This window comes from Thrips palmi, unplaced genomic scaffold, assembly GCF_012932325.1.
Source record: "Thrips palmi isolate BJ-2018 unplaced genomic scaffold, TpBJ-2018v1 HiC_scaffold_18, whole genome shotgun sequence".
Lineage (NCBI taxonomy): Eukaryota > Metazoa > Arthropoda > Insecta > Thysanoptera > Thripidae > Thrips > Thrips palmi.
In genome coordinates, this window is record NW_023144627.1 from 13,747,161 (window position 1) to 13,762,670 (window position 15,510).

At 56.4% G+C, this 15,510-nt stretch overlaps 1 protein-coding gene across 1 annotated transcript in view; it reads right to left on the reverse strand.

Annotated features, from left to right (window-relative positions):
• LOC117644727 (furin-like protease 2) overlaps positions 1 to 15,510 on the reverse strand; it is a 102,145-nt gene that overhangs the window by 12,010 nt on the left and 74,625 nt on the right. Inside the window, exons 15-17 of the mRNA XM_034384341.1 lie at positions 13,893 to 14,080; positions 13,374 to 13,530; positions 7,700 to 7,971 (exon numbers count right to left, since the gene is read on the reverse strand). Of these exons, the coding sequence (XP_034240232.1) occupies positions 7,700 to 7,971; positions 13,374 to 13,530; positions 13,893 to 14,080 (617 nt within the window). The remainder of the gene's footprint in view (positions 1 to 7,699; positions 7,972 to 13,373; positions 13,531 to 13,892; positions 14,081 to 15,510) is intronic.

The window sequence follows — 15,510 nt, forward strand, 5'->3', positions numbered from 1 at the left end:
CGGGGCCCCGGGTGGGGCGCGGCAGGACGCTGCGTTTAAATCCACTCCGGTCGCAAACAGGGGTCTGGTCTCAATCAGCAGTCGCCTTGTGACGTAGGACGGGCAGGCCGCGGATCAAACTGCCACCAAACTGGCGCGCCCCGCCTGGCCCCGCCCGGCCCCGCCCCCACGTCCGACAAGACGGTGCCGTTGTTGCCACGCCCTCGACGGCAAGCCAGGCAAGCCAGGCAAGCCAGGCCAGGGCCACGGAATCCGGAGACAAGTCTGGCCGGCGACTGCTCTGCGCTAATCCACCTAGGAGGGATGTGGCGTCTGCTCTGCGAGCCGTCGCTCTGTCTCTCTCGCACCTGCAGGGGACGCCCCATGAGCGCGACGGAGACAGATCGCCGAAGACAACTCCCGGAATCAGTCTCGCTCGGCTTTGTGCAAGTCAGCGCGCCTGCCATTTACTAGGGGTACGCGCCGTTTACTGTGGGCGCGTAGTGTGGCTGAGCGATGCGAATTAGTTTCTGCACTTCGGACTTTGCTTAACTGGACGAAATGAGCAACTTATGGGCTCTGAGTGAAATGTAGGTCTCGGGTATAAATGGAAGTGATTTTCGTTTTCAGCACGCAAAAAGCTGTTAGGATCAACGTCAAACTCGATTCAAAAATTTTGGTCCAAATTTGGTCAAAATTAGGTAAAGCGTGAGTCTGGGAAAAATTTGGAAGTCATTTTTGAGTTCAGCACACCAGAAACTGCAGGAAACAATATAAAACTCGACTTGAAAATTTTGGTCCAAAATGACCTAATTTGGGATGAAAATATAAGTCTGGAGTCGAAATGGAAGTGATTTTCGTTATCAGGACACAAAAAACTACTGAGATCAACATCAAACTCAACTCAAAAATTTTGGTCAAAATTTTGTCAAAATTAGGTAAAGTGTGAATCTGGGAAAAATTTGGAAGTCATTTTTGAGTTCAGCACACCCAAGACTGCAGGAAACAATATAAAACTCGACCTGAAAAGTTTGGTCAAAAATGAGCTAATTTGAGATGAAACTATAAGTCTGGAGTAGAAATGAAAGTGATTTTCATGATTGGCACTCCAAAAACTGCAAGAATTAATGTGAGATTCAATTGAAAAATATTGATATTGAATTGATTAATAACGGATAGAGTATGGGTCTGGGTTCATGGATCACCCCATGTCGTCACCCTAATGCGAAACCAATGCGATTCCTCAGTCGAGTAACATTCCATTGAATCGCTTAATTGGCTAATCGTCTGCTTGAGTCACTACTCGATATATCTGTTTCTTCAAACTAATGAATTTACAAATTTATTAGTTATATTTGAGTAGCCTTTTGTCATTCTTTCATTTTAAACCAGTGAATTAAACAATATAGACTGGAATATGTAATCATAGGTTTTATTAAGTGAATCAGTTTAGGGCAGGCTGATCTGAAGCATAAGACGGAGACCAAGTTTTGTCCAATTCAGTGAATTGTCTCATGAAGTCCAATGCAGAGGCCACTTTTTGCTCAATACGCCATTATCTTATTCATGTCTTGTGGTAGTTTATCTTTGGAGTAAAAGATGACAGTACAGGATTAACATTAGGCATTGGGCTTTTGTTCGGAGAGCCACATTTAAACTATTACCAATACTAAGTTCCAGTTATCGGACACAAACTTTGGTGAAGTGAAAAGAATCGTCTCATTAAATCCAATTACCAAGTCACTCACCGCTCACAATCTGAATCGTCTCATTGAATCCAATATCAATTCAAAATTTATTAGCATTAAAAATACACATCCATATGTGGATTCTTTTAATCAATAGATGCTAGTACAAGAATATTTATGTTAGGTTGCAGCATTAAAATAGGATGTCATTTCCCGAGTCAAACAAAGACATGTAACTTGTCTTCTAATTTCAACAGAAGTTATTCATGCATTTACCTAATTTGATTTTCTATGGAATTTAAAAATAAATTTAAAAATAAGGATGGTATCAGAGAAAATAAAATCAGTAGATACACACAAAGTAACAGGCAAAGAAAACATTCTATTTTCAGTCCACAACTACACTCACAGTGCACTGACCTGCAGGAAGATTCCCCTGTGACGAGGGAGGGGGGAGAGGGGCACGAAACACGCAAACCATTCTCACTTTCAGTTTTCGTATTTTCCTCTGTTGACACTCCGGAAGGGTTTTAATCATTCTAGAATGTTAAAAAACGAACTCAGAACCTATTTGAGAGCCCCTTTGCTCTTCAGTTTGTTTATTTGCATAAGTACCGTCCTGTCTTGCAGACGGCTTGGAAGCGCGGCAGCCGGTATGAGAAATTGGTAAGCCACACACTGCTACCAACCAAACAACGCTAATAACCTAGTTCAAAACGATGTTTTGAATATTTCAAACGATGATAATTGTTGATCTAAGATAAACTCCCCCTGTGGGACACTTTGGAGATGTTCAATACGAAATTTGGGAACAATTGGTGTTGTAGTTGCTGAGAAACGTGAGCGTGTACGCTACAGACTCACAGACGGACAGACAGACTCACGACCAGTCACTTTTTGGTGCGCCCAAACACGGCATGGGCTTCGCTATCGCTCAGCCAAAAATGATTCCATTCTGGAGCGGTAATTTTGAGCCGTGGATTGATTGCCCCCTCCCCGATCCGGCGCTAATTTTCGGCCGGATTTGATCGGGTTCGGTGCGGCCCTTTCCCTTGCCGGGCCTTCGGCGCAGGCAGGGCGGTAATCTTGAACCCCCCCCCCCCTTTCCGCCTTTCCGCACAAAGCGTGGTCCGCAGGCTGACGGGGACCGGCGGGGACGGCGGGGACGGCCGGGACGGCGGGGACCGCACCCTCGGGGACCCGAGGGCGAGGGCACGCCATGGCGGGCATGGCCGGGCCGTGCCGCCGGACCCGAGGCGTCAGTCTCACACCAGGCCCGCCAGGCCCGCCAGGCCCGCCACTTGCGCATGGAAATGGCAAAACGCCTCCGCTAAATGAGTTGCGGCAGGCGCCCCCCAACGACCGCAGCCCCACCCCGCCCAGGCCAGGGCCACATGCGTCCTAATGGGCAGGGACAGATATCCGATGATATCCGATCGGCGGCCGGACCAGGTGTCCAATCAGACGCGGGCTGGCCACGCAGTGGTGAGGCAGGCCTCGCGGTCCTTCGCCGGATGGAGGGCTAAGGGCGTAAGAGAGAGCCTCTTTGACGAGGGGGTTGACAGAGGGCCTAACTCGATACACCTGTGTGTCAAGCGTCCGAACCGCACGCCTTTGATCTAGGGGTCGTCGGTGCGGCGGCGGACTCGCAGTGGACTGGCCGGCGTGCCCACGGGCTGGACCCCACCTGGCCCTCCTGGCCAGATCTTTGGGCTCAAAGCTAAACATGCCCTTTAACCCCCTTAAGCCCGCTCTTCTACTCTCAGGGACACAGACTGACCGCACGACCCCCCCTGCCAGCCTGCGGGCCACCAGTTCCAGAGTGCCAGCCGGGCCGGCCTGCCCGCCAGGGCCAGCAGGTGACACTCAAGGAACGCTGGAGCCTATGGAGTCCCCAAGACCAAAGCCAGCGAGGCGGAAACTCAAATTAGCACCAAAGCAGGCCATCCCAGTGGACGGAGAAGCAGACGAATTCCAGCCGTCCGCTGGAGCGGGGAAGTTATTCGGATTCGCGACCGGGGAAGTCGCCGACCGAAGAGCGGGCCGCCTCCGCTCCAATCAACGGCCCCACAACAACAGCCTTCAAAAATGGCGAAACGCGACGGTCTGGCCGTGCCGGCGAGGAATGCGTTTGTCATGGGAGCGGCACTAGAAGGCGCGGCACTGGAAGGAGCGGAAGATGCAAATGGGAGGGGAAGCGGCCGTCCTCCCGATGGTCTTTTGATGGATGCAGGCCAGGCCACTTTCTTGATTACGTCGAGTTGCCGCTAGCCTTTAATTTCATTAACTAAGCGTCGGGACATTGTTTACCGCCACGCTCCTTTTCCAGTGCTCCAGCGTTCCAGGCGCCCTTCCAGTCCGCAGGAGGCACAGTGTCCCCCCATTCGGCCATTTGTTTAAGTTTTGCACCCTTGCCGCCTTCCAGGCGGGGTGCCCCCCCCCCCCCCCCCCCCCCCCTGCCCCGTCCGGTCGCCACGCGCCGCCACGCGCCCTCCTGGTGGTCTTTGTCTGAGTTTTTCCGCACGTCACCGCCTGTTTACTGACAGCCACGATGGCGGTTGCTTTGCCTCACACAGCGAAGCGCTAGAAAATATTTTACACCGCTCACTTAAATTGTTGCGAGCCTCTTCTTGTAAACGCAAAAAAAAAATCTGCTGCATCTTTTTTTTTAAATCCTGAATTTTGGATGTGGTTTTACTCCGATTAATTGAAACCAAGTTTTTCTAGCTCTTCGTGAGCTCACTCATGGCCGTGCTTTTACAAAACCGTGTGGTGTGGTACGCACGTGCGGTGCCATTGCAGTCCGTTGTTCGAGTGCCGCTTCAATATGCCGTATGCGGCACTCCTGACACCATTGTTTGTTGTTGTTGTTGTTGTTGTTGTTGTTTTTGGTCGAGCAATGCGGAGGTCAAGAGGAAAAGTGATCGCTTCCTCACTATCGATGGGCGGTTGGTTCGTCGGACCGCCTGGCCGGCAATCACACGCAGACGTAACGACCGCGCGCGCTCCGAAATCAATTTCGGTCGCCGGGTAAAATATCCCCGGGCACAGCTGTGTGCGCGCGTCGCTGTGTGTACTGCGTCCTCCGCCGAGGCGGTCCTGTCAGCGCGCCTCGCCACAAAACCAATCAAAACATCGGCGTTAACACTAGGGCGTACCTCGCAGGCACGTACCGCAGGGTGCTGCAAGGGGCGGCGGTGGAGTGTCTTCATTGGGCGTTCTTTCTTGGTTTACCCAGGTGGAGTGTCATAAATAAAGGGAAAACCAGCGAGTAAACCGGAATCGTGAGGTCGTTTTGGGCTCCGCTCTACGAATGGGGGTTCCACGGAACACTCGTTGTTTTCAACATCAATACTGTGCGATCCAGGAATCGCATCTGCGAGAAAAGGACCTCGAGCTGTACCCTCCGTTTCATTCTTTTGCAAAATTCCTCTAAAATTGGTCTGGCTTTTGCGACGCGCGCTGCAATGTTTCACGTTATGTATGTTGCGAGTGTGTCGATGGCAGGGTGGCTGTCTCCCAATCCCCCCTCCCCCTCGACGTCGGCCTGGGCATCCCGCCCGTGAAATATGAAAGCATGACGGGGGACACATAAATAAGCTGGGCGTAGAGCGAGAAATCAACGCTACACTGATAAAAAAAAAGAAATAAAATGTTGAACAAAATGGAAACTGGGATGAGCCCTTTTTGTTATTTATTCCCCGAGGGGTCAGGGTGCAACAGCGAGAAGACGCGCCGCGCGGAGAACCGACATTTGTTTCCCGAGTCAAAAATAATATTGACAATCGGACAGCATCGGCATTCATTTCGATCCGTTTCCACGTACCCGGCGGAAAAGCTATCGCTATGGAACTCCACCCGAACCTCTGAATTCGACTCCCCCGCTCCGCCCCACCGCGACACACGCGCACACCCACGCACGCACACCCACACACATTTCCTTTCGAGACAGCTCATATCCCACGTTCTGTGAGCAGCAGACTGAAGCATGTTACCACACAAGTAATATCCCCGTGTCCTGTTCCCCCCACCCTTTTCCCGTCCCACACCCACTTTTGTCTCACGCTCCTTTTTTCCCCGTCGCTCCTTTCATTTCCAGGCGAATCCCCTTTTCTTTTCCTCGGAAACCCATCGTCGACTCAACTTGAGCGTAATACACAACCTGCCCCAACCGAATCCTCCGCACCAGGTCTTTTTAAGAACGACAGCAAGAACAGTTTTTTTTTTTTTTTTAAATCTATTTTTCACGTCATCGACGTAAAAGAAAAAGAGCAGCAGAGCCGCGGCTGCACTGCACCCCCTGAAAGGTAGACAAACTGAGTGACGGGCCTGCCTAGCAACGACAGGCGTGCCTACACTGTGGGAAAACAGGGTGCGAAAATGGCGGCGTCAGGTCGTGCTAGCCGTCCTATCCCATCGCCGCCAACGTTCAGCACAGATTTATGAAACGGATAGTCGAGGAGCCCCCCCCCCCTCCTCCCGGTCGGGCCGTATGGTAAACTCTTTGCGAAACGGGGGGCGGGTCCCTTTATTCTGTACACCAACCCCCCCGCTCTAGCGACCTTGCGCCTAGTGCTTGCTCAAAAGGGCAGTAGTGGTCACACACACTCACTCACCCACCCTCACACACACACACAGCAAACTACACGCATATGGCCCACAACGCCCACGCCAGCACATTCTGCTTCGGCCGGGCCTTTGCGTCTCCCCTTCTCGCTGCCATAGTTCTCCGGTTACTACAGTGTCGCGCCCCCACGTCGCGTTGCCGGCGTTGCCATGACGACGCGGGGCGGCGGTGTCACCGACACTGCTTTTGTCTGTTGGTAAACCTGTTTTGCGCGCCACCAGTCCGTCACCGTGCTCCCCGCCGTGGAGCAGAAGGCGGGGCGCAATGAGTTGGAAGTTTAGTTGGACCGAAACACGGCCCGCGTCGCACCGCGTCGCACCGCGCAGAGCGACCACCGCGACAAAGTCAATGCAAGGGGAGGAGGAGTCGAACCGTGGTGAAAAACTTCTCAGTTATCCCGTGTCAAAACAAAAAAAAGGGCTAAACTGCCCGTAAAACAAAAAAAAACACTACAAAAAATTCATAAAATAATATTTATTAGAAACAACAGTTCTTAATACCCGTACAAAAAATAATAAACAAAAAAAAAAATTATTAAGCTCTGCGCAGAAAATTGTATGACTTTACCAATGATGTTGACCACAAAGAAACAACCACAAAGAAACTACTTTGGCAAATTTACGAGTCGCCGCATCGAAAAAAAATTCCAATGCTAATCGCATTGCACGGTGTTCCCGTTTCCATAACTGGTTGAAAATCGAGGAAAACATGACAAGACAACCGCAGCCTTTGAGAGCATGCCAAACAATCCAACCTCAGCAACAATGGAGGGGCAGTTTCAATGGGCGCCTGTTCGTTCTTTCAGCCTCGCGATTTTCGAAAGGGCGCAGACGGGAAGCATATTGGTGCCAACCCACGAAAATTAATTTGATGCGTCGTTTCTGCTACGAACTTTTTAGTAGTGACAGACTTTAAAGATGTTCCAACGTTGAGACACCGTGCAATGTGTTAGCATTAGCATTTTCAAATTTCACGGCGTTTAGATTTTTTAAAAATGGGCGACTTTAAATTTTGACGGGTGGTACGATGGGACCATGCCGTTGCCATGGAGATTTTTTTTCATGTTTTGACCATTTGGTCAGAACATATACGATTTCTTGTTACTTTGATGAGCCAGGAGGTTTAGTTTTGAGGAGTGGCACATTTTTTATTTGAACCATTTTTTCATATCATTAACGGTTCTCGTTTTCGATTGTTGCAAATTTATGTTTTTCGCGTTTACGGAAAATTTCCACGATGAATTTTCGAAAAAAATTGGAATTTTCGTTTTTTTCATGGTTGAAATAGTTTAGAGTTGTTTATTTGAAAATCGGAGAGGGGGGGGGGGGAGAATCTACGGACCTCGGACAATAGGGGTTCGTGGGAACCCCTAAAAAAATTTGCGACGCTTTGGTTTTGTACTCACCGTCCTTGCAGCGGCCCGAGCCCTCGCGGCTGCAGCGGCCCTCGGGGCCCAGCACCCAGCCCTGCGCGCACACCAGGCAGCCCGAGTTGGTGCAGAGCGTGCAGCCCAGGGCGCACGCCGCGCACTCCTGGGCGTGCTTGTCGGGGTGCCAGCCCTCGGGGCAGCCGCGCAGGCACGTCCCGGACAGGAAGTAGCGGCCCGCCGGGCACGAGATGCACTGCGTCTCGTCGGGGCCCGCGCACGTGTCGCAGGACGAGTGGCACTCCTGGCACCTGCAACAAGGCGTTCAGCGTTCATCGCACAGTGAGCCGGAGGCGGTCGAAAATGCAGCACGCGTTTTGAGCTCCAGAGCCGCTAAACAGGACTCGAACCGAGCGTGTGACCCCACCAATGGACTGCTCTCCGAACGAGGAATCCATTGGTGGGGTCACACGGTCGGTTCGAGTCCTGCTTAGCGACTCTGGAGCTCAAAACGCGTCTAGAGTTTTGGCCGCCTCCACCGTCGTCGTTCCCAGCGCGCGCCGCGCGAGGATGCAGACGCCCTAAAATGCGGAATTTCGTCAACTTAAGAGCCTCTGTGGCGGCGGAGGGGCGCCGGCCAGCCCGCTGGGGCGGGGCGGGGCGGGGCGGGGGCGGGGGGGGGGCAGGTGGGGAGGAGGAAGACGAGTGGAAATTCAAAACTTTACGGACGGAGACTGGGGCGATGGCACGGCCTGAAATGGGATGAGGATGGCCCCCCGCCGCTCAGCCATTTCCGCAGCCTTTCCACGAGTGTCTCCACTCCCCCTCCCTCCCCCTCCCCCCGCCACGGCGGCGGCACCGCCCCCTGCCGGCCACTCCACGCCGGCAGCCGGGAGGCACGGGCCGGGGCACCCCGGGCCGGGGAGGCGCCTGCGAGGTAGGCAAAGCGTCGCAGGCGTGTCGAGCGTGTTGCCTGCCCGCTGCATGGCAGGCGCGCTGCCAGTCCGAGCGGCCGGCGGCGCACCAATCGAAGCTCGCTTTTTCACCTTCTCCTCCTCCTCCTTCCTCTTCTTTTTCTTCCGGGGTGCAAGATTTGCAGCGAATGTTTCACCGCGCGTGTGTGTGTTAGTTGTGCGTGGTGTGTGTGTGTGTGCCAGGCAGCGCGTATGAACCCTCATCGAAATCGCCAGGCCAGGCGGCGGCGGGCCGCGGGCCGGCCACAGCCAGCAGCAGGCAGGCCGGGACGGCCGGGGGCCCACGGGCAGGGCACGCGCCGGCGGCAGCGTGTGCCTCCCGCTGCATGGCAGCGCGCTGGAGTCCGAGGGGGCCCGGCGCCCACCTCGCCTTTTTCCACTCTGCCGCTCCTCATCCCCCTTCATTCCCGCGCTGGAGATTTGCGTCTCACCCCGCCCGTGTGTCGCTGTCTAGTGCCGTTGGGTGTCGTCAGTGCCCCGCGCCGTAGCCCCGCGAATAAGCAAAGTGGTTTTTCCGACTGTCGGCCGGCCCTAGGTACGCACGCCACGGCACCGGCGGTGAAACGGCTGGGGCCCCCGCGTCAGGCCACCCACCGCGCCCGGGGCGCTCTCTCACTGTCTCCCCCTAGGTCGCCCCGTGGACCAGCCCCGCGCCTGGAGCCCCGCGTCTCCACCCCGCCCGTTTTTCCGACTGTCTGGCCGGCCCTAGGTACGCCCCGCTTCACGTGCCACGCGCGGCGGCACGCGGCGTGTTTCCTGTGCCTTCACCCGCCCGCGTCGGAGGGGGCATGGCAGCTCACCGGCAGGTGCACTCTCAAATTCTCGCTAAGTGTTTCATGCTCCACGAAGACAATGCATCTAACTACAACAATTTTTCTTTTTTTCAAACTTACGTGTTTTTAAGGTAGGACTATTTAGTTCGTTACAATAAGAATTTTTCATTTATTTTCTTCACAAAGCTTAGGTATAATTGTAGAAAAAAATGAAAAAAAAATATTCAAGTTTATTTTTGTAAGGCTTAAAATATAGTTTGCAAGGTTTCGAGAGTGCTCTGGCCTACGGTTACTTCCCGCCTCCCCACCCACTGCTACGCTTGCGTTTCAGTTATGCCCGTCTGCCTTCATGTCTGTCTGTCTGTCTGTCTGTCCGACCGTCTGCACCTGTGCGTGGATTACTTATATAGAAGCGGACTTTGCTGCGCTGCGCGCTCCGAATAACACGTGGAGCGGGCGAGGTATACACTATATGAGTTTTGAAAAGGAGAGTCGCCACTTCCCGTCCACGTGCCTCTCTGTCAAGCTTCGTTCTGCCTCCTTTCTTCTCTCTCTCTCTCTCTCTCTGCCCCCTCGCTCGCCACACACACATACTCTCCCGGGGCACAGAAATGCACCACGCGGTGCCGCCCCAGCCAGATTTTTGCATTCGCCCCGTAAAGCAGGTAGAAGCAGACACAAGCAATGGCTACTGCCGGCATAGAGGCACGGCTTGCAAGGGCGTTGCGTGGCGCGGCGTGGCACGGACGCAGGTATGCACATGGCGCCAAATCGCATGAAGGGACGGCTCTGCCGCGGGACGGAGCGGGATGGCCGGGTTGTTTATGCCCGCCGCACTTTTATCATGCATAAAGGCCCCCCGCAAGCCCGCTCCGCCCCGCCCCGCCCCGCTCCCCCCCTCATATCCATGCAACTTTGAGAACGACGCGGCATCTACACTGTGGGAATGCCTCCACTAACGCACCTCACGGCAGCGAGTTTTGCTGTGCTCGTACAGCTTTGCTTGCCAGTCACTCTGCTAAAAAATGCAACACAAAAAGCACCCGCCCCAAAAAATTCCGTCTAGCTAGCTAAGGACCGCTGTCCTTCCCTCGTGCGCCGTTGCCTCCGACACACCGCAAAGTGCGTTGCCGACCTGGCCTGGTGCCCCGGCCTAGTCCCCGGCCTATACGGCGGGCCTTTAGCAAGCGGGTGGTGACGACGCGACACACATCCTTCCGGCCGGGCCGGGCCGGGCCTCGCCGTTGGCTGTTATGCGGTCATACAACGCAGGCGCGGCGCGCAGGCCTCGCGAGGCGGCCCGGCGGCCCGGGGCGTGTCCTTGGCTCGCTGGCCAAATTTCTTCCAGACGCCGAGGCCGGGCAAGGCAGGCCAAGGCCAGAGTCGTTTTCGTCGCTCTGTCTCTCTCGCACCAACACGGGACGCGCCGTGAGTGCGAGAGAGACAGAGCGACGACTCTCGGAATCAGTCTGCTGATGAAAGCTTCCGACCGGCCCCCCGCCGGGCTTACCGTATGATTGGTGCCGGCCGATTGGCAGAGGCGTTGGCGCGGGGGGAAGGGGTGGGGGGAGAACGCAGCGGGTTCCTTCAGGCGGGCGGGGCGGGGCGGGGCGGCCCGCAGGCCAGCAGATTTGGAGCGCTTTGTGGTGTGGTGGCCCTGCCCCCTGCCCCCAGTCCCTCCGGCCTCCACTTCACCCCTCGGCCCTCAAGCCCACGGTGTGCGGTGGTCAGACAGATGCAGGCTCTCCCGTTCGACCTGAATATTTCAAGTGTTGCCCCCCCCCCCCCCCCCCCCGGCGCGACCCCACGCCGCCCCCGCCCCCACTTGAGCAGGCCGCAGGACGTTTGTTCGGGACGGGCTCTTCTCTCTACCGGCCTTTTGTCTCCCGATGGAAAGGGGGGGGGATGGGGAGGGCTGGCCGAGGTGTGGATGTGGTGGCGGGGCGGCGGTGCCCCACGCGGCCTCGTGCCCTCAGACATCCACCGGCTCATCTCGCGATGTAGGTCGCCGGCCCTCCGGCCGACCCTCGCCCCGCTGCAGCGCCCCATGCATGTTCCCCCGTCCGCCCACGCTCCTCCGTCCCTGTTCGCGGGAACCAAACTAATCGGAAGGCAGACCGCTGCAGCGCGAGAAACGTCGCGCTCAACCTTCCCACTTCTTGTTCCCGAAAAAAAAAAGAGAAATTGTTCTCTCTCCTCCACTTTCCAGTTTCATTGAAGGCACGCGTCCGGCCATACCATACTTGCATCCGGTTTGAATTCGGAAGAGGCTGACCCCCCCCCCCCCCCCCCCCCCCCTACTCACACACACCCAGCAGTCACAACGCGGCAAGCGGCGGCAATCGGCATTCCGCGCGAACAGCAGCGAACAGGCAAAAGCGACGTGGGGGGATCAACATGTGGAAGATTGTTCTGTGTGTCTACGAGTCCGCCACCGCGCCTCTCTGCCACGCCGAAGAGTTTCAATGGCAAAAGTAGCGACGTTGACCACGTAGGGGGAAGGGATAGAACCCGCTGGTGAACCCCCCCCACCCCCCCCCCCCTCTCTCTCCCCACACACGCTGCGAGCCGCATTCTTGTTGGAACACACACTGCCGGCTGCAGCCTAGGCAAGGTGGCTGGGAAGGCGAGGCGAGGCGGCGCGCCGGGGCGGTGAATGCGTGTGCGATTGCAAACGGACTGAATTGGCGTGATTTCGCGAATCGCAAGCCTGGGAAGCCTGCGGAGCGGAGCGCGGCAGCGGCTGGCTGGGCCTTGTGGGGCCCCCGGCGCCTCTTCCGCCCCGCCCCGCCCCGCCAGGAGGCCCCATTATACAGTGAGAGTGACGAGGGGCAGGAGGGGCGGAAGCAGAAACGGGGGGAGGGGGGTAAAGGGTGGTGGCGGTAGCTCAGAAGCAGGACGAGACCCGACGAGACCATCCCCGTCACGGTTTCTCGCCGCGCCCCGCCCCGCCCCGCCCAGCCCCGCCCCGCCCCGCCCCGCCCCGCCCGGCGTCGCGATGTGGCGTGCTGCGCCGTGCTGGCGGCCTCGCTGGCGGCGGCTCTCCCTGGGGGACTTTATGTCGTGAGTTTGGCGAGGAGCCGCAAAGTAGTCCTGTGATTTGAATTTCCCGCGGTAGGTGGAGGCCGTGCCTGCCAGCCCGCCAGGCCGCCTGTCTGCCAGCCCCGGCGGGGCGGCAGGCGAGGCGCGCGCAAGCGGCACCGCGCACCGCACCAGCGGAGCCAGCGGAGCCAGCGGACGGATTTCATTGCCGACTATAAAATGTGTTCCCACTTCCGAGAGGCTACGAGCGGCGCGCATCAGGACAGAGTAGGGGTGCGGCCCTCGTCGCACACACACGCACGCACACGCACACACACACACACACACACACACACACACACAACACACACACACACACACACACACACACACACACACTCACACACACGCACGCAGAATGAGCCGATGTTGCCGTCCTGATGTGACGCGTTGCCGATGTCACCGGGGCCGCCGCACACCAAGCCGCACGCGGCGAACGCGGGGCGAGGGTGTAAAACCCCGAGGTGCCGGAGAAAAAAAACCACTGCTGAGTCGCTGTGTGCGTGTGTGTGTGTGTGTGTGTGTGTGTGTGTGTGAGGTGTTCCTGAAGCAGCAGCTTTCAAACCGCTTGGAAAAATAAAGGAAGCGGACGCGTCGATGTCTGCTGGAAGAGAGTGGTGTGTGTGTGTGTGTGAGACCACGTGGCTGCAGAGTAAAGGACCTCAGCCGCCACAAAGTACACCAGAAGGAGGAGGGGCCGTGGCGCCAGTCAAGCGACTCGAAGGAAAGGCGACGATGACGCGGGGCAAAGTGGGTAAACCTCAAGACGCACCGACACCGCAGAGGCTCTTCCAAAAAAAAAAGAAAAAAATCGCTGCCCACAATCTAGTCGCTTCATTTTGCCGTCCTTGATTTGTTTTTTTGGTAACTCGAGGCTCGACTCACCTGTCGAGGCTGATGTTGAAGGTCCCCGGCGGGCAGGCGGCGAAGCAGCGCGAGTCGTGCATGAGGAGTCGCTCTGCGCAGAAGGTGCAGCGGTCGGGCTGGTCGGAGCAGGACACGCAGTTGGAGGCGCAGGGGATGCACAGGCCGCGCTCCGAGTCTGCCGGCAGAAAAAATAACTTTAACAAAAATGCAAACATTTTGTTTGACATTGAAGAGCCAAGGGCGCTGCGGAAACGCGCTTGGAACTTCCGGTTTTGATGAGTCGGACGCGGCAACAGGAAAACGGGCGCGGGCAGCACGGTGCAGTGAGCACGCTATCCGCTAGCACAGTGGGCCAGAAGACCGGTGAGAGCGGCCAAAATTCCACACGCGTTTGGAGCTCCAGAGTCGCCAAATGGGACTCGAACCGAGCGTGTGACCCCACCAATGGATTACTCTCCGGACGAGGAATCCATTGGTGGGGTCACACGAGCGAAATTTCGCCGACTTCGAACTTTTTTCCCCCAGCGACACACTCACCTTCGAAGTAGCCGTCGGGGCACTGCTGCAGGCACACTGCCAGGTCCGTGACGCGGAGGTGCGCGGGCGCGCACGACAGGCACGAGTCCTGGCCCGGTCCCGCGCAGGTCTCGCAGGACTCGTGGCACGGCAGGCAGGACGCGTCCTTGGAGAGGTAGCTGCGCGGCGGGCACCGCGAGACGCACGCGCTGTGGACAGAACAAAGGTACCAAAAATGACAAAATTTGCTCCTTTGCAAAGCAGACAATTAACTAAACCACTCTTTTATGTTCGGTCTGATCATGAAATCCTTCATCGAGTCACACATGCTGGCCACAAGCGAGTGTCCTCCCAGCCTGCAGCGAATTCCTCTGTCACGTTACTTTAGTCCCCAACCTGCAATTGCGCTTGGCGCTCCAAGCGCCAGCGGCGGCCCCTATTGTTTTTTCTCCGTTTAGTCAAGAAACGAAAAAGTCGATAGTGAGAGACTGTAACTTCCACCGCAAGTTGCCCGCGGCTGTTTGGGGAGGAGAGCGAGATAGAAAGAGAGAGAGAGGGGGGACGCGACAGCGCAACTGGTGTAGTTCCACCTCCGCGATGAATATTCGGGTGCAGGTAGCGTCGTTGCAGCGCGGGCAAGGAAGCGTTAAAGAAAATGGCCGCCGAGAGGGAGAGAGAACAAGAGAGAGAGGGTTGGGGGGGGGGGGAGTAGCGTACATGCCGGCCGGTGCACAAAAGGCTCGGAATTTTTATGGGCTCACTATTGAGGCGCGAATAAAAACATAAAACATCGACTAACGGTGCCTCGGCCATGGCGAGCATCGTCGGCCAGCCTCGGCGAGCACGACCCGGCCGAAAAGGCACACATTGTCCCACATTGCCCCGACGGCGAGGCCAGTGCGAACGCCTTTTTCTTTTCATAATGCATGTTGGGGAAGGGAGCGGAAAGACCCCGGCGGATTATAAAGTTTGTGAAATTAAGGGGCGGCAGTCTTTAAGTCGGAACGGAAGAAAGGACGAGAGCGAGCGGCCGGCCGTAAGCCGTAAGCAGTGAGGAAAAAATTATCTTTTCACGCGGACATCTGAGTTTTTACACGATGTGGTTAGTCAAATGGTTATTCGGCTTACATTAAATGCAGCACGGTGGAATTTGGAAAGCCGGGATTTTTCTTGGAGGGGAAAGTCTTTGGGCAAGTAAAGGAAGGGGGTGGAGGTGAGGCGGAAGGTTACGGCTGTCTCTCTCGCACCCTTACGGAGAGCGCCATGAGTGCGAGAGAGACAGAGCGACGAAAGGACTGCTCTGAATCGCTCGGCCGGTGGACGGCCGGCCGAAGGGAGGTTTCGCCGTCAGCAGGACAGCCCTACAGCCCTCGGCTCGCCCTTGGCAAGGGCCCCGTCGAGGTGTCTTACACTGCACTGCACGCCCTCCGACTGCCGCACGCGGAGGGAGAGAGAGAGAGAGAGAGAGAGAGAGAGAGAGAGAGAGAGAGAGAGAGAGAGAGAGAGAGAGAGAGAGAGAGAGGCAGCGGCAGCGAGCGCACACATGCCGATTGCACTTTTGATCTTCGCTGCCTGTGTTCCCCGCCTGCGTCGGAGCGACACGGGAGCAGTTTCAGCCCCCCAACCCCCACCCGCCGTC